This window comes from Anticarsia gemmatalis, chromosome 9 (genome assembly GCF_050436995.1).
Source record: "Anticarsia gemmatalis isolate Benzon Research Colony breed Stoneville strain chromosome 9, ilAntGemm2 primary, whole genome shotgun sequence".
Taxonomy (NCBI): Eukaryota; Metazoa; Arthropoda; class Insecta; order Lepidoptera; family Erebidae; genus Anticarsia; species Anticarsia gemmatalis.
Window position 1 is genome coordinate 4,234,810 of NC_134753.1, and position 23,269 is coordinate 4,258,078.

Sequence of the window (23,269 nt, forward strand, 5' to 3'; positions counted from 1 at the left end):
GATGGGAAGAGGCCGGACGGTATGTCGTTGTTGCCTTGGAGTATGGGCAGGCCCTTGGTTTGGGATGCAACCTGTGTCGACACCTTGGCGCCTTCCCATATTCCAGGTACGGTGGGCGTTGCGGGCGCTGCTGCCGCATCAGCAGAAAACCTCAAGCGGCGCAAATATAGTAACATTATTGGTAATTACGTATTTGTGCCGTTTGGGGTTGAAACCTTGGGACCGTGGGGCCCGAGTGCTCGTAGTCTCTACCGAGAGATTGCGAAGCGTCTCGTCGATGCTACGCGTGACCAGAATGCTGGCCTTTACTTTGGTCAAAGAATTAGCATTGCCATCCAACGTGGCAATGCTGCCAGCATTCTGGGTACGTTACCAGTCGACGATGGTGAGGAGAAATTCTACGACGCGTGACGCACTCCTTTTGTATCCATATTTTATATTGTAAATATATTGTATAATTGTAAGTATGTAAATATTTTGTTTTTTTTAATTATTTCTTGTTTAGTTTAGTTTTTAAAAGTTACTTATAGTTAAGTTTTATTGTAATAAATTTCTGTTTATTTTAGTATTATTCAAATTAAATTAAAGTTCATCGACTAAATAGTTTAATGTTGTGTTTGCATACGATCATGGTAAACCAGCCAATAGAATCTTTAACCTCTGCTGCACCAATTCGGACTCAGCATCAACGTTTTAAGAACTTTTTAATGACTTAGCTTTTTTTTACTTTTTTACTAGACTATCCAGCAATTTGAAAAAAAAATAGTTTGCAAAGAGTATATTAATAATCCTAGCATCATTTTAAAAACCAGGTTTTATTTATTCTCCGATTTTTTGGACTCTTATATTGCTACAACTTTTTTTATTACACAAACAAACAGGATTCAAATTCTGTACAGTAAGAAGGTGCGCTTATTGATGCATTGGCTTGACGAGAACACTTTCTGAACTTTTGTTTATAAAGTGTAATGATGAAACGAAACACTGTCATTTAGTTTTCGACCATTTATTCTGTTATTTACATAATACAGCTGCAGTCATTATTATTCTTAAAGTAACACTAAAAGTAAAAGCTTAAGTTGGAAAATATTTGTACATCAAGTGTAAGTACCTACTTAAAATATGTATGTATCTGTATTACAATTTAGTTATATCACTTAATTCTTCTTTAACTGGGTTCTTCGGCTGTGGACTTTGAGACTTTGGTAACAAGAACGTGAGGAATCCACATACTGAAACAAAGATGTGCATAAAATAATTATTAATTAAATGTTGGTATAAGTACAGTATAGTGAATCGTGGATTGCAGTAGGAGAGGACATAATTTATTGTAAGAGCTACCTAGTAGTACCTACCGTAGGTACGGTAGGTAAGGATAATTATTATAAACATTAACCAAACGCAAGAAATCCCGACCACAATTATACTAATTGAATTATGAAGATTTTTTTCATTAATGTGATGTTATTATACTCATTTATTGCGTGTAAGTACTTAGTTACTATAGGCATTTATTATAACAATACGCACTTAATATTTTTTATTTTAGTAATTAATATGTTTTTTTTGGTCATTAAACAGTAGGTATTCACCCACTTTATGTAAATAATAATCACTAACCAGTAACCATGAATGAAACAGGTGAATGATACGGTTCGTAAAATCTACATTATATCTTTATCTAATGGTAATTTTATTGATCAAATAATCCTGTCTGTACCTAAAACGATTTAAAGTGAACGAAAGATTACACAGTAAGAAAACAATCTATGAATTGGAGTACCAAAACAGCGATAGGTAGATACATACCTAGGTAACTAAACCGTGAAGGTACCTAGAGTCGTGAGTATGAATGTAAATAGGTACCTACCTACGATTAGGTACTTGTATACTTAGTTATCAGTGGCGGATAAACTGATTGCGTCTTAATTATAAATAGGCTTTAAAATATTTTTTCATGTCTTTGGTACTTACGTAGAAGCAAACTTCCGAACGAATAGAAGGTGACTTCGCACGCCGCGTTGAGGAGAATACCGGCCACGTTTGTGCCGACGATAGAGCCTGTACGACCGACCATCATGCTTAAACCTACTGCCATTCCCCTGAAAATAAAAAGATATATTTTAAGACTTCATTGCCGGTATGTAGAGCAGTGAAATTGAAGAAGCCTGCGTATTTAATCGCCTTTTAGTCATATTATTTAGTATGCATTGATGCATTTTTACTTATATTTCGGCAATGAAGAGGTGTTAAAATCTAACTGCCTCCGTGGCGCAGTGGTTTAGGTCACCACGCCGATACCACTGCATCGGGAGGTCGTGGGTTCGATTCCCACACGGAGCAATTATTTGTGCGATCCACAAATAATTGTTTCGGGTCTGGTTGTGCTTTGTGTCCGTTGCTTGTATGTTTGTAAAAGTCCCCGCGACACAAGAGCAATTCTTAGTGCGGGAGTTGTCTTTTTAAAAAAAAAAAAAAAAAATTGCCTTAACTGTCCCGTTCAGTAAAGGTACTAAAATCTACTACCTACTTGCAAGTACGTAACAGTTTAGAAAAGCCTACGATTAAAAAAGAAGCAATAGGATAACTCTTATAAGAGTCTATTAGGTATTCCATTCCAAATAGGTACCTAGACCAGTAAACATTCTACAATATCAGCATAAGTAGGCGTAACAAAGCATTACATTTTGTAAACATGACAATCGTTTATCACAAGGCTGTAAAGATATATTTAATTGATATCTACACGTAAGGATAAGAATTAAATGTTATAAAACTTTATAAGCGTGCTTAGTATTGAATTGCTTCATAAATCTAGATTATTCTGTTATTTGCATAAATATTATTGTGGGAACAAAAACCGATAATATGTTGCACTTGAACGCAACAAACGTGCATGTCTTACAGACTGCTAGGTCATAGAAATGATAATGATAATAGTGTACTATTCTTTATTATTAATTATCACGAGAATACAACAAATTGCCGATGTAATTTTTTTGGTTTAATTATATGCGATATGCGAGATTCTAGACGGCTTTTTCAATATGAACTGAACTTCTATCAACGAATAAATGTGACGTCTGCATCGTCACAAAGACGATATCCAGGAAATAAATAAGTGTTTAGCATATCAAAATATGATGGCTAATAGGTCATCATACAATTTACAAAGTATAATTTTTTTTTACAATAATAAGCTCTAAAAATTACCTCAAATGCGTCGGGAATATTTCCACCGCATAAGCATTGACAGGTCCGATGGCCAGACCCATAATGGGGAACGAAGACAGCAGTACGGCAAACACCATATCTTGAGTTATGAAGTTAATGAGTATACAGAAAGTTCCTATGAGAAAGAACAGAATCACTAGCAGTCGTTTCTTGCCGATTATCTTGACTGTGCTGCTGACTGCTATGCCTATTACGGCACAACAAACGTTTGCTACTGAGTTTATGACGAATGTTACTGTGTCTATTGTATCTACGCATTCGGCGTCTTCTGTAGTTGTCTGAAACAGAAAATAGTAAGCATTATACTGAGAGTTGGTGTTGTGTTGCCACTCTCGTATGGGCCTTTTTGGCAACAAACGAAACTATGTTAATTCTACCTGACGCCAACTTAAACATCTACAATAGACGAATACAGATTATACAGACCAATGATGATGATGGTGTTATAAGACTTCTGGTATAAGATGGTTTGAGAGGAAACACAGGTTTTGACGTGATCGCACTGATCACATCGAACAACTGAACATGAAAAGATAGAAGAGCTTCAGATTGTTTAAAAACAAAAGCCAGAAATGTTATACCTTACCTGATTAAGTCTATCGAATATAACTTCACACGCAGTCTTGCCACTTCCACCCCCAGTCATAACTCTATTCAAGACATCCGGAACCCACATGTAGAGACCGTTTAATCTGTAAGGAGGTTTGACGTAAGTAAAATAATAAAATAAAATAAATCGGATATTGGAGAAACTAGAGGGCGACTTTCCACAACATATCTAGACGTTTTTTATACAAATAGTAAATGTACTACTAACTATAGTCCAACAACTTAGTAGAGAGCCTTGGAATTTAAGATTTAGGTATCGAAACTAAAATGAATTTCTTCAGCTTTAAAATACTTACACAGAAAATATTCCAAACATAAGGAATCCATTGAGAGCCATCCATTTCAGGAATGGTGGTTTCAATAACGGCCAGCTCTGTGCTTTCAGAGACGAGAAGAAGCTGCCTTTCTTTCTGTTGTCTGGTGGCGCCACTAACCTTTTAATCTGAAATTGTTTGGTTGATACGCTTCAATTATTATTAATCTTAGTAATTTGTTGCGTGAGCATTGATGAAACGTGACATGCATTGTAACCAGTTATAAAAGAATTTGCTGTCCACATTCAAGAGTACCACATAAAATAAATAACTCTCGTAGCAGATTCTTTCACGTTTCACAAATACGTACGGGTGGTTTTGTGATTTGATCTTATAAAAGTAAACTAGGATCATTTAGTACTAAAAAACAGTTTGAAGAAGAACCATTTATTCGATTACGGGATGGTGTCCTATTAATTGACCCAGAGGTCAGCTTTTTTAGTACACCGAACTGTCTGATGTGAGTTGTTACTATGCAGCAAATTGCTAAAGAATAATTTCAAAATAATTTCATCACTGCAAGGTGTTAAAGCGAGACCTCTAGGCAACTACATTTCCTTCAGAGATTAGCTTAATTATATCATAAAATGTCCTAGTTTGTAAGTAAACACATACAATTCCGATTAAACGTTTCTATAAGCTATGTAATTTGTTATTATGTTTAATGTATATGCACTTACAGGAAAATCTTCTGGTGATTTACGTTTATTTCCAGCGTAGATAACCCGTAATACTTCGAGAGCTTCATCGATTTTCCCTTGAGAAACCAGGTACTTCGGACTTTCAGGACCAAAGCATAATAATAGAGCACCTATTATAAATACGAGGGCGTAAATCATAGTGAGGAGACGCCACGGGCGGAATATGTATGCTCCGAAGTCTATTCGGAAGTCTAGAGGTAGTATTGCCCACGCCAACACTGAAAAGGAAAAACGGCCATTATTATATTTTTGAGACTACAGTAACGATCTTTTTATTTATGTAGGCCACTCACACACGGTCATCTAATTGCAAACTTAGCAGAGCTTGTGTTAAGTACACCAAACAAACCAACATAATTAGCCATACCTAATTACCTACTTATACACTATTACATCCAATTGGAAAAACCAAATGCAATTTTCATCATTTTCAGCAGCTGAGCCAATGACAATTCAAATTATTATATTACTTATACATAAATAACTATGATAAAACCACGATAATATTTTGTTAAATTATTGTTTATCAGAAAACGACGTTATACCTACATAACGGCTAACGACGATTATCTTTTGGTTGAAAGAAGATCTAAGATTGCATATTGCATTTTGTCACACCTATATAAGCCACTTATCGTGTATTATTCTTATTAAACTGATTATGATAATCTAAAAAAGAATTGCCTTTCCTTGTTTGCCCAAAGTTTGGTGGCCGTTAGACCTTGCAAGTGCAGTAAAGCCGGTCAAAGATAACTTATCGTTCACAAAAATTGTATCTGTTACAAGCTGACACTTATTCTTTATCGTGTGCATCTCGATAATAAAACTATTAAAGTCCAACATCACACTTAGTCTAGTTACAAAGAAACCGTAATTATGTCGGTGTTAATTCAAATAATTCTCCATAACCTATATTATGATAGCGATGTATATGCAGTGGTTTAGGTCGCCATCCACGGTGCGATGAACAAATGATTGTTTTGGGTCTGGTTGTACTTTGTCTCCGTTGTTTGTGTGTTTGTAAAAGACAAGAAAGAAGAACAATTATTCTTAGTGCGGGAGTTGTCATTAAAAAATATTATCACAGCAAAAATGGTTCGCTGTGGACTAAACTGAACAAATCAGATTTTCTTATAAAAGATGTTACACATTATTTACATTGTTACAATCATTAATAAACATAGCATTAGCGTAATGACTATCAATACTCACGCGGCACGAGAGCTGACCCTGCTATCTGCATAGCATTAGTGATAGATAGTATTATATCTCGGTACTTTCCTGGCAGGATCTCACCGATGTACGTGTACGGGGCCGCTGCTGGACATGCTATGCTGACCAAGATAACAAACAAATTAGGTAAACAGATCTCTAAAGATTTGGTACCATGTATGTTTGACATGTGAAATGATCATGTAATCATGAGTAAATAAAATAATTTGAGAAAATAAATGAACTTTGATATTACATTATAAAAATCATATGAGTACGAGCATATAACATTCTGCCAACACATCTTATGATAAATAATTTTAGAAAAAATGGTAGTTTATACTTTATCAAACAAAAGAGTGAAGTGAGAACTACATTCTTATAGATATGTTTTGTTATTAAAACATTTAACTTACCATAATGACGTGAGAAATTTACAAGCTGCAAAGCTTATAAGATCAGGCATAAATCCTGAAAGTATACCGAAGACTCCTGCTATCAACGAACTGATCACTAGAACTTTCTTACGACCTTGAGTGTCCAATAAGTAGCCCCATGGGAATGAAGTTATCACGATACCTGGGAAACGAAAAACTCAGATATATCCACCGATTATTTATTTACGACAGAAAATAATTCAAAGGTTTACGAGACTTTATTTCCTGTATTAAGTGTTCAAACCCCAATAGTTTAAAAACTATAAGCAGTAGCCTGATTCTGTACGTTATCGAGTATCGACAACCGGCTAGCTATTGATAAATTTTGTATGAAAATCTGATCAGCGCCTATATCGGACGTCGAATCAACAATTTTTGCAGTACATTTTAAGCGTCAAAAACTCAAAACTCGATGGAATAGCGCTTCTGAAAAGGGTTTTGACTATTAGGCACTTGTCCCACCAACAGCGAGTAAACGATTAACTATCGACCATTTTCTCGCTCAAGAAACGCACAATAGATATAACATTCCGTGTAAATAAAAGAGATGCATATACAAATAGTTGATCGCTGACTGTTCACACTGCCGGCGACGACTCGCTTTGGCGTCTTCCCATTTGGTAAACCTCAAATTATACCTACTAAAAAGGTGCGTTTGGTAAACATTTCGTTACTTCATACATTTAATCCTATTTAGTAAACTATGTTAGTATTGTTATTTTTGTACGGTACAGTCGGTGTGAAATTAATGTTGAAGTGTTTAAAAGTTTGAAAGTCTTAAGACAAAATCTCGACCATCAAAAAGAAAAAAGAAAGGTATTCGTTGAGGTTTACCAAATGGGAACTTTACCTAATGGGAAGTAGCCCTCGCTTTACTAGTTTTGTTGCTAAGCGACAAGCTGTCAAAAATGGACTCACCCAACGATTAGGACCACGAAGTAATAAAAATAACTGGAAGAATCACTAAGAAAAATATATCAAATAAATTCATACTTTACTGCTCGTTAATAGAGTTTACTTTTGTTTAGTTTTAATGTCTGTTCGAAAAACGGTCTCGAGTGAGACTTACTTTTAAGGGCCTTTGTCCCTCTCTAACAGTTGCCACTGTATAATATTTGTAACTTATGGTGGTAATTTTAAGATTATTACTGAATTTAAATTCGGTAATTGTTGTTTCATTAAACAGAATTTTGGTATACAAACAATCAAAAGTAGTTTTACACATTATTTATTACTCTTGATGCACACTAAGGATAGTTTGTATCTTGAAAATGTTATAATTGTTAGTGATCCTTCCAGTTAGTACTAATTCTTCAATGATTATAACACACGCCGAGAGAGCAACCAGCTGTCATTTTTAAACAACTACGCACTCGCTCCCCGCGGCTCGCCAACTCGTTACTCGTTCATCGTCGGCGGTGGGACAAGTGCCTTAGGTGGTCAGTATCACGGAATCTCTATTCTTGATTATATATTTGGAGTTTCGTTAAAGCTCGCTTCAAACTAATTCAAACTTCTTAATTTCTGTTCACTTGTTTTTGCGTGACCACAATTATGTATCTATTCATCTTTAGAAACTATCACACAATAAGTATATTCAATTAACAAGAACGCAAGGACAATATTTACAAGACAGTATCAGTGGTTAATGGATCATTTATATCGGCAAATGTCATAAACGACACTAAGTATATATCGCCAATGTGTGGGTGTTTGTGTTTGCGCTGCCTAATTCATTAATTTCATTTACGTTTGGGACCGGGTAATCTCCGCAATCGGATATAAAAAAGATGTGTCTTGGTACTAATCTGTTCAGCAAAGGTTTATCGGGTTGGTTCATCAATACTGAATGAAATTCAATGTGTTATGTAATTAGTAATTTTTTCTACGTGTATATCGGTGCAAGTCTTGGTTAATGATGATAATACTGATAATATGTCATACCTACATATCAAAATATATGAGTTGGTCTTTAAGAAATATCTAAATATAATGGAACATGGAAACAATAACAATATATGATCTGGGACACCATGCAATAGGAGAGAACACAGAGTTTTTAAGTTTTAGTTTTTTGAGTTGAACATTGAATGATCAAAAGGCAAATTACTGTGGTTCTAAAAATACTTGAATCGTGAGCAGCTAAGTCTGTAGTTTCAGTACTGATTGAAGAAGAAGCAATTACGTCATTATTGTAAAGATTTTCCTCGTAATAATAAAAAACTAGCTCACGTCATACTCATGTGTGTCTATAGTGTCTTTGCTAAAACACACACGTCACACTTAATAAATTAGAAAACTCTCTAGACGGTAAACGATTAAAACGTTTGCAAAGAAAATATTGTAAATCAATCCATGCACTAAGCGTTATCAAAGTCGCAAGTTGATAATACGCGCGTTACGTCGACGGTTGATATTCATTAAATCTGATAAGTATCGTTTGAAACGAACTGATTACCAAAAATTAATTAGAAAAATATTTGAAAATTTGTATTTATTGACATAATACCATTATATCTACTATTTAGGTACCCATTATCATATTAATGTTAGTTACATGTAATAAAGGGTGAGGTTATTGCTATATACCGGGCACCTTAACAATTTCCGGACTACTATTGAAAATAACTCAATATAAATTAGAAAATGAACCTGATCGAATCAAACCCGGGACCAAGTTTTTAGCAGTCGGATACACTACCGACTAAGCCACAGGGCCAGTATTTATTAAGTAATACAAATAAACAAACACTGGCAATATTAATTAGTTAATTACGCCAGATGTCGAGATAGTAATAGATACTAAATATAAAACATCTGTTTCGTATATCATAGTTCACCAAATACGCGTTTTTTGTATCAAGGTCGGGTACAATATATGAGTCGAGCGTTGTGTTTATGATCCTCACCCAGTAGGAATTAATTTACGTGACATACAAACGTTTGTTTATTTTGGTTGTCGCACGCTAGACCGAAAATTGTTTCCCACAAAGCTAAGGCCATGTTTAAACTAGTCCTGAACTATGTGTCATAGGCAAAGCTACAATTACGGGTAGTACTTGTACTCAACAACACTTAAAGTTGAGAACTAATTGACCATTATAAATGACAGAGAGGAAACTTGAAACTTAGTGGATGTAAGCGGCACATACCTATGTATAACATGCATACATAATATACCACCTGTTATACCCAAAGGTGTAGGCAGAAGTGTATGAAAAACACACATGTTTCGTCGTAAACATTGTCAGTCACATGTAATAGGGGGCGAGCCTATTGCCATTTACCGGGCACGTTACCAAACTCCGGGCTACCATTGAGAAATTTTAACGGAAATTAGCGCTCTACAATTAAAACCACCGAGAATCGAGAGTTTAAAATGTACTGCAAAAATAGTTTCGACGACGTCCGCTAGAGGCGCTGGTCAGAGTTTAATACAAAATCTTTTGATTGCTAGCCGGTGGTCGATACTCGATAGTAGTAGAGAATCGGAATGCTGATCAGCAGTTGGTTATAATACACTATCATCATAATAATATGAGTAAGAAACCAGTAGTTACCTATGTATGGTATAGAAGCGATGAATCCTCGCTGACTACTCGTCATTTCAAGGTCACACATCGCAGCTGGCAGCACGAAGGAGTAGCCCACAGGCTCTACGATGGCTGCGATGAGGAACAGCGCCAACACTAGACAGTACTTTATGTTGTACCATCCTAAACCTGGAATAAATGTTAGAAATACTTATTATTGACCCATTCCATAAATCGTATTAAAAAAGGCTGATTGTGTGATTATGTTTATTTTCGGTATTTATTGTTACGTTCTTTTACCGTGAAAATGTCTTTTTCATAAGTCTTCTTTTTCTTCTTATCGTATGGTTAGTGGTAAACCTAGTGTCAAAGTTGTTCAAGCCGCCCGTAGGCCTTTGACGTGGCTTAACGACTGTTATCTTAATTCACTACAACCGGGACCGACTTTTTACGTGCCCTCCGAAGCACGGAGACGCCCAGTTCAAATACCACTATGCGGTCACCCATCTATGGAATGACCGCGCCAGGGGTTGCTTAACCCACAGATCGTTTACCGACCGGTGAGCGCAACTGGCTATGGGCGCTTTTTATAAGTGGTGGGATATAGTTAACCAAATATCTTCATACCTTTCTAATTGTCTGTTTGATACACATGCATTTAAACAGTCAACTAGAACTCTAGAGAGAAAACTGTAGGTTAAATTACAATTAAAAATGCCATTTTAAATAAGCAGAAGAGTTTCACGATATCGCAATTCAAACGAATAACGAGCTGCTAATATAAAGTTTAGCATCAAACACCATTAATTTAGGTGATAACAGTGAAATGCGACAATAACAATCATCAAACGTGTGTCCTTAACCCAGTGCAGGTGTTCTACATGCAGAATGAAAAATTAAAAGATGCAGAAAATTTTGCAAATGCATTATATACTATACCGGTAACATACCACACCTATCTTTGTATTCTTAGCATTTTTCGAAGGGAAGGGAAGAAAAAGAAGGAAAGCGAATAATTTTCATTTTTGTAAGAAACTATAGCTGACCCAGCAAACGTTGTTTTGTCATATAAATAAAAAAATATATAGTGTCACTCAGGAGTATGAAAAATAAATGTTGGCCGATTCTCAGACCTACTCAATATGCACACAAAGTTTCATGAGAATCGGTCAAGCTGTTTCGGAGGAGGACGGTATCTAAAATTGTGACGCGGAAATTTCATATATCTCAATAATTTTAAGAACAAGATCTGATAGTTAGGTTAATATCGCAAGTCATAGGTACATAGAGATATGACTGTGCAATATTCTTTTAATGTTTTGTATGTAATAGGTTGTCTTCGGAATGTGATAAAAATCATTTTTTAAAACGTCTATATGACCGTGATAAAAGTAAAAAATGAACTCTTTAAAAAAATAAGTTATTTGCATATCTCTATCCTTTTTATTACGTATATTTGCTATTGTCATTCAAAGGTAATATATTTCTTTCTATTATATCGTTCATTGTCCATACATTAAATAAATGTCCTTATTATCTTTATTATTGGACGTTTATGAGCTTTCAATTTGTCATTCAGTTTCGGCTTGCATTGCTTCAATGACGCATAATATACCTATACGCTCGTATTTAATATGTAAAAACCCTGATGATGTATAGGGGTTATTAATTACCTTATCTTTGTAATCCACTAGTATAATTTCTCATTTCAATAAGCTCTTGCTCTCGACTTTGCTCGAATGAAAACATTTTGCATTATTATCGAACTAATATAGTTATGTAGATGTGAAACATATTTTTTTTGTAATCTTATGTGATCTTGTAAATAAAAATTGGCTCTATAATTGAAGTTAAGATTAAAGCCAGTTTCTATATCATAGTTTTTAAAAGAGCCTATTTCTCACCGAAAATATAATTTCAGTAGTATCTTGATTGTGTTTTGTGTTATTTTTATGTAAGTAAACATGAGAACTAAAAACTATTCTAATAGTAAGGTTAGTTTTGTACCATGAAGGTTATAATTCCTAATTCTCAAACCAAATATGCACAGTACTATTATCTTATTGAAGATGTACTGTAAACAGTTAAACTATATTTAGCATTATAAAACAATAAGTACGCGTGAGTGTATATATATTATAATATCTATGTATGTGAATTTATTTTTCCTTCCATGTGTAGTTTAAATAACAGTAAACTAATAGATAAATTGTTTTACAAAATTTGAACAACATCTAATTTTTAGTGAAGATTTAGAACTAAACAATTATTGTTAAACAGTCAGTTCGAAGTAATTGTTTTGAATAATTATGGTTCTTAGTAACTTGCTCCAATTGAGTGGCATTGAGTGGTCATCCATTAATGTGCATGCATTTATTAAATTAAACTGCAAAAAACATTATATAAATAAAAATAATTATGGGATTGTAACACTATGAATTATTAGAACGTAAGTACAAGGAACTCCTTGTTCTAATTCTTTCATTACTCGTAATGAAAGAATTCAGGGAATCAAAAAGGATGGTTAAATTAATACATTGTGTTTATGGGATTATTTACCAATGCAATAACGGGAAGAATATCTCAACCTTATTTATTTACAAAATAACTTGTCTCGCGAATTATTTTTACCAAATATTCGCGCTTATCTATCTGTTTTAATATACAAGAAGTTAAGCAATGATATAATTATATAGATTATTATGTAGAGTACAGTTTATTATTCAGCCTATATCAGTTTATTTATACAAAATAAACACAAACCTGCCACAGCCAGAGCTTGATCGAGATCAGCAGTATGTTTATCTTCTTTAGATACATTTTCAGCTATCGTATTAATACGATCACCCATTTTGGAATATTAAATTTGCTATAATTCGTTGAACACTTCACTATCCGTATGGATCCTCATAAGAATCACTTCTCATATCTACACCAGTTCCGCGAAAGACTGAACGTAAGCAGATAAACGGATGAACACTGCACTGTCTTTAATGACTATAATGTAACTGATTAGTGAGTGCTAAAACACGACCGATTTATTAGACTGATAGGTACGCCTCGAAGCAGTAATTAACGTATAATAATATATTATAAACAACGAGCGTCTTTATCAGGAATTAATTTGAGATACAGTTTGTCGCACGGTCACGCAGTGTACGGAACATTTTTGTGTACAACATAGTGTCAGTGATGCCGCGGAACTACCGAGCGATCTGTGTACAGTGTAGTGTCGACTTGTGAACCACTCACGCACCTATTACTGGATAACAAGACCGATACGTTTACCTTCAGTCACTATTGTTAAACACGTAGTAATTGAACTGGAATTTTATGAACCTTTACTACCGTATATGGAGCAAAAAAACGTAAAAAATATTCTGAATTATAATTAAAATGTGTGGTTTACTTGAACGAAGTAAACTTCCGTATTTATTTTTGATGCAGACATGATGATAGAGCGAGACGACAAGTCCTATAGTATCGATATAATATTTGTGAAAAGACGATGCGAATGTCTTGGCAACTATGTACCGTCCTTGCTGAAATTGTTTTGCGTGCGACAGTTGGCGTAAAATAACAATCAGTAGAATGTTTCTTAATTAGTCAATAGAAATATTGCAGATTATAATATATGATTTTTATATTTTATCGCGAATCCGGAATCATTCCGAAATCGCTATCGACAACTACATACAGTAAATTACGTATAGCGTACAGATACTGAATAATATTTTTATAGAGAATTGTTTTCCTCTACCTACCTAATTACTGTGGATGATTGGCGTTCGTGCAGATGAAATTATACAATTCGTACAATATGATGATTTACTACTTTGAATTATTAACCTACTTTATTAGTAAAACCGATGATAATTATAACAACTTGCTAAAAAATACATCGAATTGTTTGGTAGAATCATTGCAGTCACCCGCATGAAGCATTTAATAAATATCTCTTAATTAAAATAATCGATTTTATTACATTTTTATACAAACGAAGGATTTGTCGATATATTTATTTTAGTCTGATAGTTGAAAGTTAACAGAATTAATGGATATTGGATCAACATGTTGAGATTATAAGGATTATGTAGAATTATTCATAGCACATGAAGCACTTCAAAGATTGCATTGAAAGGACTAATTTAATCGGAGGATTACAAACATACAAATAAATAAAATGCATTTGCACCTATTTAGCTATAGAAGGATAATAACTGTGACAAAATATGAGTTTCAAAAAACAATCCTAATAATTAATATTATAAATGCTGATATAATAATATGTTTGTGTGATAGTTGATTTGTTACTCTTTAACGTAAAAACTTCTGAACAGATTTTGATAAAATTTGCTACACAATTTAAAGCCTCGTTAAATACATAACATAGGTTAGGTACTTTTTTCGCCTAGAAATCGTTTTACACAAATACGAAGTCGCGGACAGAGCCTAGTTTGTAATATACGTAGAAATCCTAGTCAAACTACTGCTACTATATAATAGATATCATGAGTATTCAAGACAGTTGAGGCTTAAACGAAGGAAATGTAAACACTAGATAATACATTACCACACATGTTAGAATAGTTGCACTCATTATCTCATAGACATAGTTTATTTACTTAGTTAATGTAATCTAAGATTTTATCACGTTATCGTTCTAATGTTTTATTATATTTGAACCTTTGTACCTTTGACAAACGGTTATGAGTCGTAAATGATAATTTTCTCTTAATAAGGCATGGAGATGACTTTGTTATTTTATTCGATTAAATATAGATTTTTCTATTGTACAATATAACAATAGGAAAGTTTGAAAAGATCGCAGCAAGTGGCGTTCTGTCTCTGCCAAAAGCGTGCCCCATAGGTACATTGTACCTAATAGAAGTAGTAGAAGTCTTTTTTTGATTTATTTGATTGTAATGAAACCACATATTTCTTCTTCGTTCTTGTTTTATTTATTCTTTGTATTGTATTATTATATTTATGATCATTTACATTCTACATGGTCCACATTTTTTATTTATGTGTAAAAGTCGAGGGCATTTTGACTTCTTTACGCAATGCACTTTTTTCCTGAACACTGTTTGCTGTGCTGCCAAATCATCTATTTCGTCTTTCAAATTTCTTATTGTTGTTCGAAGTGGAACCAGTTCATGTTCGTACACCTCTGATAAAGTACTGTATACCTCTTTACTTCCTTTTATATAATGTACTCTCTGACTTGAAGATTTTGGATCGGTTGCAGTGTCCAAAGATTTTGCTGAAACACAAGAATGTAAGTAGTTATATTTAGTTTGTGTTGTAGTGACAAAATTTTTTTGGAGGGAATAAAATGATCAATAGCAGAATTAAATTTTAAATGGAAACCTTTTAGATTAGCTTGTTTTAGATAGTTTTTTTTACCTACTCCATTATCTCGGCCTGAGATTATTAGGCATTTGCAATCAAGGCTGATGTATGTAACCTTTCATAACAATAAATATTATAATACAATACTTACATGCTATATCACTAGACGTTTGAAATGGCGGTATTGTTTTAGCGCCAATTTTTTTGGGTAGAGATTTGCTCCTCTCGTTATTTTTCTGTATTTTTATCGTCATATCAAGAGTCGAATCTATTGGAACACTTATTACTCGTGAAGTAAGATCCATTTCCGAGTTTATGAGTGTTATAGAATCATTTGGGTATCGTTTTATTTCATTCGTAGTGTCAACAGTTCTTAATATTCTTTGGTTTTTGTCGTTGGTGTAACTGTGGAATGCTAGGTCTAGAGAAATTGTTTTCTTTTTGTCATCTAGGTCCTGTTTAGACTGAATGTCAGAGGTTGGTAATGGTTCAGTGCTTAGCTTCTTTTTATCACCAGGTTCTTTAGTCCCATCTAATGCACCTTTGTGTTTCTTCTTACTGCTATCCTTATCGTCTTGAACGAGTTCTTGTGGTAGAACTTTCGAATCAGTGTCTCTGTCTTTCACAGATATCTCAAAGCCTGGTGGCTCTTTGTCAGCCTTTCCAATGCTTTCTCTAGGTATCTTGAAACGATTGTCTTGGCTCTCCCTCAAGGAATCTTTTTTTACAGATTCTTTACCAAAATGATCAAGTCCGTAACTACTCTTTCTCTGACTATCAATATCTTTGCCAGTAATCCCAACTGATCCAGAAGGTTCAGTTTCACTAGTCATTCGATCCTCCTTTTCTCCTTTTTTGGACGGATATTCAAGACTATGACGCGTTAATGTACTTATTCTATCACGCTGCTTGTCATCAAAATCTTTTTGGATAGAGGAAGGTGTCTCTAGAATCTTTGAAATATCTTCAATGTCTTTTGTTGAAGGTGCCGTTTTACTAACCGTTACAATTGTATCGTCTTTAAAAGGGCTTGAAATATTAGCTGAACTCCTTAACCTTTGGGTTTCATCGATAAATGATTGAGTTCGACTTTGCGAGATTGTTTCTATCATCTGCGATCGGCGTCTATCTTGTGGTGATGCTAATGATGTGGTTCTACTTCTACTTTCTAAAACTTCTATTTGATTTTCATTTAAATTTGGCCCTAATATGTCACGGTTTTCGTTTTGATCGAATATTTGAGAACCAGGAATCAAGGTCGGTTCGTTTACACCCTCTTTCTGGTTCAGAATATGAAATTTGTCAGGTCCCATACCTATATCTTGTTCATCATCTTTTCCTTTTTGGACGCTTGTTTCTATTTTGCCTGTTTTGCCTGAATCATCGATTTGATTTTCGTTTTTAGTTGGATATTGCAACTTAAGCTTTTTATTTTCAGAGAGCTCATAGTCGACTCCTTTTCCATCAATCAATTTATCTATATCTGAGGTTTTCATTTCATCTTTAATATCTAAATCTTTTGGAGCAATCTCTCCTGTATTTGAAGTCGGTACATCAAGATATTCCCCTTCAGTAGTTAATGCATCAAGTTTGTTGGTCTCATCGGCAAGAGATTGATCTTTTCCAGTATCTCTTCCGGAGGTCTTGTCTTGTTTGTCTGCATCATTGATTTGATTATCTTTTATGCTTAAAATTGGAGTTACACGTCGATCGGGTCTCAGTAGATCAGTGGCTATTGCTTCGCCAAATATTTCCTTATGTGAATCTTTATCTTTACTCATTCTAGTCTTTTCATCACCAGCTAATTGTGGGGAAAGTTTATCATCAGTTTGAGATTCACTAAGTTCATTGGCTTTACTTTGGCGTCTTTCAAATTCTGGCTTTTGTATCGGAATCGTTTTATCAGACTCTTTTGCTGTATCTAATATATTTTTTATGTCTTCTTTTGCATCTGTACTTGGTATGATATCTTTATCCGTTGGGATATCTGTTGAAACACTTTCTATTTTTATTCCTTCTTTTGGTTTGACTTCATCTGTTGTGACGTCTGGAATATGTTTCGCTTTTATGTCTTCTGTAATTTTGATATCTTTGTCCCTTGAGATGTCTGTAGGAATATTTTCATATTTTTCATCGTCTTTCAGTTTCTTTGTTTTGTCTTTGTCTGTTAAGGTGTCTACTGGAACACTCGCTACTTTTATATCGTCTTTTGGTTTGGTGTCTATCTTAGCTGTGACGTCCCCTGGAATTATTTCCCCTTTTCTACCGCTTTTTTGATTCATGTCTTCGTCTGTTAAGATGCCTGATAGAGAAGTTTCTGGCTTAAGATCGTCTTTTTGTTTCGTCTCTTTGTCTGCTAAGATACCTGCTGGAATAATTTTCCCTGTAATTTCGTCTTTTGGTTTGCTGTCTTTAGTAGAGATATTTTCTGGAATAATTTTCCCTGTCAAATCGTCTTTCGTGTCTGCTGGAATATATTCTCCTTTTATATCGTATTTTGGTTTGCTGCCTTGTTCCATTGAGATGTCTGTGAAAACACTTTCCCCTGTCGTATCATCTTTTGGTTTTGTTTCTTTCTTAGTTGTGAGATCATCTAGAGTAGGTTCTGTTTTTAGATCGCCTTTGAGTTTCATGTTTTTGTCTACTGAGATGTCTCTTGGTGCTTTTACATCACCTTTTGGTTTGACATCTTTGGCCATTGACATGTCTGATTGAATATTTTCTGCGTTAGTATCGTCTTTTGGCTTAGTTACTTGCTTAGATGTGGCATCTTCTAGAATATTTCCTGCTGCTATAACTACATTATCTTTTGGTTTAATATCTTTATCTATTGAGATGTCTGCTGGTATACTCTTCCTTTTTATACCGTCTTTTGGTTTGGTATCTTTTGTAGTTGTGGTTTCTGCCGGAATATATTTTGTTTTTATATCTTCTTCAGTTGTTGAGGTGTCTGCTGGTATACTCTTCCTCTTTATACCGTCTTTTGATTTGGTGTCTGTCGTAGTTGTAGCATCTGCCGGAATATATTCTGCCTTTGTATCTTTTTCTGTTGAGATATCTGCTAGAATACTTTTCCTTTTTATACCGTCTCCTGGTTTGGTGTCTTTTTTAGTTGTAGTATCTGCTGGTATAAGTCCTGGTTTTGTATCTTCCTTTGATTTCATGTCTTTGTCCGTTGAAATGTCTACTGGAATGATTGCTGCTTTTAAATCGCCTTCTGCTGTAACACCCTCTTTTGTTGGGATGTCTTTTGAAAGTTTTTCTCCTTCGTCGTCTCTTGACTCGATATCTTTGTCTGCTGGTGTTTTCATTGGAGTACCTTCTGGTTTTGTATCTACTTTTGGTTTAGTGGCCTTGTCTGCTGGAATGCCTACTGCAATAATTTTTGTTTTTAATTCTTCTTTTGGCTTCAGGTCTTTGTCTGTTGTGATGTCTTTTGAAATACTTTCTGCTTTTGCGTCTACTCTTGGTTTTATGTCTTTGTCTGGTGAAACGCCTACAAGAATATTCTCTGCATCTCTATCTATTTGGGGAATCAATTTAATTGTATCAAATGTTTTTAGCAATGCTTTAGCATTAGGATCATATTCGCCAATGGATGGTTCCTTTTTATCTTGATATTTTTTTTTCTGATCAACGACAATATTCTCTTTTGTATTTTCTGTTGGTAATTTCTCATCTTTGATAGTCTTTGGAATAATTAATGGGAAAATTTCTTTCTTTTCTTGTAAAACTTTACCTTTATTGATTTTATCATCTGTTATGACATCGGTTTTGGGAGATTGGAAATCCTTTAAGTTTTTAGCATTATTTTTATCCACATCTGGTTTTGTAAAGGAATGCCTAAGTTGACTTGTTTTTAAAGAAGACGTAGACGAATCTAATATTTTTAAAGGCTTTTGAGATATAGCTTTATCATCTGCAATCTGTGATTCGTCGTTAACGCCTTTAGGAGGTACTTTGTCGGTAACTTGATCCGATTTTTTAGGGACAGAAACTGTTATTGGTATTGGTACTAATGGTATACTTTTCTTTTTCTCAGTAATTTTATAATCCGGTAAAGAATCAATTTGTTGATCAATAGTTTTTCGTCCTTTTGGTTTAATGTCGTTAACGTCGAGTATATCTGAGTCTTGTTCTAGATAATCCGATTTTAAGAGTTCTTTTAGCGGTGCAGATGAAGCTAATTGTTCTTTATTCAGTTTGTCCGGTTTTTGCTTACGTTGATCAGATGAACGTTTTGACGGATCATGTTTAACGTTATCAGAAATGCCGAGATCTTCTTTCACTCGACTCATTCCTTTTGGTGGAGTGAAAAAACTGTTTGAAGATTCATTAATTGATTGAACTGATTTTGGTTCAGCTGATTTGGGTTCAGTGGAGGACTTCCTTTTTGATATTTTATCTGAACTATGTCTCTTGTCTTCACTAACAGGTCTCGTTCTTAGTGCCGTGCGGTCATCGTGAGGGGGATATGTAATAACAGTGTCTGTTGTTGGACCTTCATCACGACCAGTATCATCAACTTCTTCAGCAGCACCTTTCAATTTTTGTGGGACTTTCTCTTTAGACCTTCTTTTCTTGTCAGGCTCTTCAATATCCGCCGTTTCATCCACAACTGGTTTCTTGTCAAGTTGGACTTTAGTTACATCTTTCTGTAATTCTGGCTTTTGTTCTTGTGTTCTCGGCTTGTAAGAATACTTATCTTCACCAAACGGGGGATCCAAGCAACCTCCTAGAAAGTCGAAAGAGTTAATTTGTGTAAAAAAATTACACAGTATACCATTCCACTGATCTAGATTACATATACTAATTTCTGCACAAACCTGGTTTACATTTTCCTAAAAAGGTTTTTTCTTTTGTTTGTACAGTTGCAGCACCAAAAACTTGATAAGTATTTTTGCTAAGCATGAATTGCCTTCTCAATATTCCATCAGACTTGCTACTCGAACTATTGTCAATTATTTTGGCACTGTAACCCGTTTCATGTTTATGTTCCCGCTCGTCATCGTCCGCAGCTCCTAAACACAGACCTGAAACATGGCATTACGGGACATGGTTTTATGGTAATTACGGGATAATCTCTTGGTACAATGAAGAAACTTCTGCCTGAAAATACATCTACGTCATCTACAAAATTGATCATCCAGATTGTAAACAATTTGTGTGCGTGAATCCTTTTTCTACTACTTAGTGACAAGTATACAGTCATACAAACTTTTAAATTGATAACATAAATAAGGCTAAATTCACATACAAACAGACGAGGATTTCAAAGATACTTAAAGTAGGTACTTAATCGATATTTATTTACCGAATATATTTTTACGAGATTTCCGAGGGGTTTTCTTCTCAAATTCAGCCTCCAATAGCACGTCAAATGACATTAATGTTTCATCGCTGTTCACTAGTCTTATTTTTTGTGGACCTGTCTTAGTATTAGGTTGGTCTTTTATCAATATAGCCTGGTTGAACTGTTCGTCATCGTCTTTTTTCCTTACTTTGATCTTGACATTTAATGGATCAGGTTTTGATGACTCGTCTGAAGCGTCTTTTTTAGTTGTATTTTTAGGTACAGCTTCCACCTCAAAAGACAACTTTTTTATAAGTTGGTCCACAACGGCTTGATTATCCATAATTTTAATAACTGAAAACAAGAAAAAAGTACATTCTATGCTATTAGACACATAATGAATGTTTTTTACGTACAACTTAACGGTATCTCTCGCAATGCAGTCCGTCAGTCAAGGTTAAATAAAAAAGTTACTTCCTTTTTCTTTCTGCAACGGTTTTGATCATAGATTACGCAGGACCCTTTTAATAAAACCAATTTTCTATAATAAATATAATTTATTAACGTATAATTTTATCCATCAAATACAATTGTATAGACAGCACGATTTGATTCAGATTTTTCACATGTTTCTTTTAATCTTTCATTTTTACACATGTACATAGATTTATACAAAGAATCGTTAACGTCGAAGAAAGAATTTGTATTTGAGTGTGAAACTTTGGATATACCTAGTATTGAACACTTGCTTATTAGATTGTCAAGAACGGTATTGAGAGGCAGAAGTTCTCTTTCCATGTAACGAACATATTGTGCAATTCTTATCTCAGGTGGAGATCTTTCACCGAACGAGAAATGTACACTTTTAATAGAAGCTTCTCTGGATAAACGACTTGCTTGAGATATTAGGCTCACTCGTTGAATTTCACTAGAGACAATACTGGTAGGACTGAGACACTGTCGCGGTACTAGTTCCTTCTGAGAAAACATATCGCACGCTACGGCATTGGTCGTCACATTTCCAATATACATATCGTTAGTGTTTTCAGTTGCAATTGAACATATCGGTGATACAGACAGCTTGCGTTTAGATTGAGCTTTGCTTGTAACACTTGATAACCCCCCGAAAAAGTCATAGCTAAATAATGGATAAAATATGTCAGTATTTGTAGTTTTATCATATAATAACCTGTTTGGCTTGTACTCAATAGACTGTAGCGGCTCTAACTTTGTTATATCTGGAAAATAAAAATAACAAAAATACCTTATATACTCAGAACAGGTTCATAACTTCTATATATTACAAATGTTTTTACCGTCAATGATTAGCTGCTTTTGGTCGATATCTTTTGCGATAGAGCTCGGTAAATCAAATGTAGTTTCTGTAGTTATATCAGTAACAGTGCCAACTTGGGTTACATTAGAAGCTTTACGACAATCTGTTGTAAAACTGATCCAGTCTTGTTTGAGAGCAAGTTTTGGTATACTTTCCGGTACTTTGGTCACTATTATGGTGTCACTTATAATTCTTGTTAGATCTCCAGACGCTTGATTGTTCTCCGTTCGCGAAGAGGTCACGAGCAAATCGACACATGAGTGATAAGTTCTGATAATATCCTCACTTTTATCCTTAATATTATGTTTTCTAAGTATAATTTTATACGTCATAGGTATATTATATTCTATAAAGTTAGACTCCTGTTTCCACGTCAATTTGTCGAGATTTTGTATACATGATACTTCTGGTATAATTTCTAAGCAACATTTAGAATTTACTTTTTGGGAATCTTGTAAAAGTGGGGTAAACTTAATTCTCAAGCACGCAGTATCCATTTTAGGAAACTTAAAAAAATCTGAAATAAACAAAGAAAAAAAGTGAAAGAAAAAGAAAAATAAATCACAGTCACTTTATACATATTAGAGATGGTAAAAAAAATATTATATGCATGCACATGCTTCACAATTTTGAACTTCAGATATTACTACTTAGATACTTTTAACAGATGAGATCGTTAACGTGACAAACGCAACGACAAAAGCTATTTATTAATAGGAAACTTTGTAATGAATTATAACAAAAATAAGAAAGCAGCCAACAGAGAGAACAATATCTTTGTCTTGCTTATAGATTAACTAAACGTAAAACCTTTATGTTAAACTGAGTACATAATATTTCGCTAATATGAGCAGGCAGTGACTAAAGACTGCTACTTGCTAATACCCCTGCTTATTATTTTCTTCATCCATATATTTTATACACCAGTCCACAAAGACACCCATAAATGAAGTTAATTTAAAGATCACTTACCGATGAAGCAAAGAATCTGTTAAGGAATACTCATAATTTTGATAATTCAATAAACTATAGGTAAACTGAAATTTTGAAACTATCCATGATGTAAAATATAAATGTCATTGATGTTGTTATTTTTCATATTTTGCTTTTTTATTTTGATTGTCAATTAAAACAATGAGATCGTATACCTTTAAAGTAGGTACCTAGCTTTACCTACTGTGTTATGATATTTTATCGGACACCCACGAGACATTTGACGCAGGTAATTCCTTTCCAGTGCAGGAA

At 34.3% G+C, this 23,269-nt stretch overlaps 2 protein-coding genes across 2 annotated transcripts; both read right to left on the reverse strand.

Moving 5' to 3' along the window:
- Nucleotides 1-990: 990 nt before the first annotated feature.
- Nucleotides 991-13,370, reverse strand: LOC142975699 (putative transporter SVOPL). Its single transcript, XM_076118699.1, has 10 exons — nucleotides 12,804-13,370; nucleotides 10,068-10,229; nucleotides 6,487-6,649; nucleotides 6,071-6,192; nucleotides 4,838-5,076; nucleotides 4,140-4,285; nucleotides 3,821-3,926; nucleotides 3,214-3,512; nucleotides 1,975-2,102; nucleotides 991-1,232 (listed from the first exon to the last, which is right to left on the reverse strand). Exons 1-10 carry the CDS (start codon nucleotides 12,889-12,891, stop codon nucleotides 1,138-1,140), a joined length of 1,548 nt encoding a protein of 515 aa, XP_075974814.1. The 5' UTR covers nucleotides 12,892-13,370; the 3' UTR covers nucleotides 991-1,137.
- Nucleotides 13,371-14,993: 1,623 nt separating this feature from the next.
- LOC142975693 (uncharacterized) lies at nucleotides 14,994-23,092 on the reverse strand. Its single transcript, XM_076118691.1, has 5 exons — nucleotides 22,997-23,092; nucleotides 20,710-21,042; nucleotides 20,222-20,428; nucleotides 15,547-20,130; nucleotides 14,994-15,306 (listed from the first exon to the last, which is right to left on the reverse strand). Exons 2-5 carry the CDS (start codon nucleotides 21,029-21,031, stop codon nucleotides 15,038-15,040), a joined length of 5,382 nt encoding a protein of 1,793 aa, XP_075974806.1. The 5' UTR covers nucleotides 21,032-21,042; nucleotides 22,997-23,092; the 3' UTR covers nucleotides 14,994-15,037.
- Nucleotides 23,093-23,269: the final 177 nt, after the last annotated feature.

Coding starts and splice junctions, on each gene's coding strand:
- LOC142975699 (XM_076118699.1), bottom strand. CDS start 12,891: ATGGGTGATCGTATTAATACGATAGCTGAAAATGTATCTAAAGAAGAT. Junction 6,193..6,486: donor AAATTTCTCACGTCATTATG/GTAAGTTAAATG, acceptor TATCTTGGTCAG/CATAGCATGTCCAGCAGCGG. Junction 1,233..1,974: donor GTTCGGAAGTTTGCTTCTAC/GTAAGTACCAAA, acceptor TCTTTGTTTCAG/TATGTGGATTCCTCACGTTC.
- LOC142975693 (XM_076118691.1), bottom strand. CDS start 21,031: ATGGATAATCAAGCCGTTGTGGACCAACTTATAAAAAAGTTGTCTTTT. Junction 20,429..20,709: donor ATCTCGTAAAAATATATTCG/GTAAATAAATAT, acceptor GCCATGTTTCAG/GTCTGTGTTTAGGAGCTGCG. Junction 20,131..20,221: donor TTTAGGAAAATGTAAACCAG/GTTTGTGCAGAA, acceptor TCGACTTTCTAG/GAGGTTGCTTGGATCCCCCG.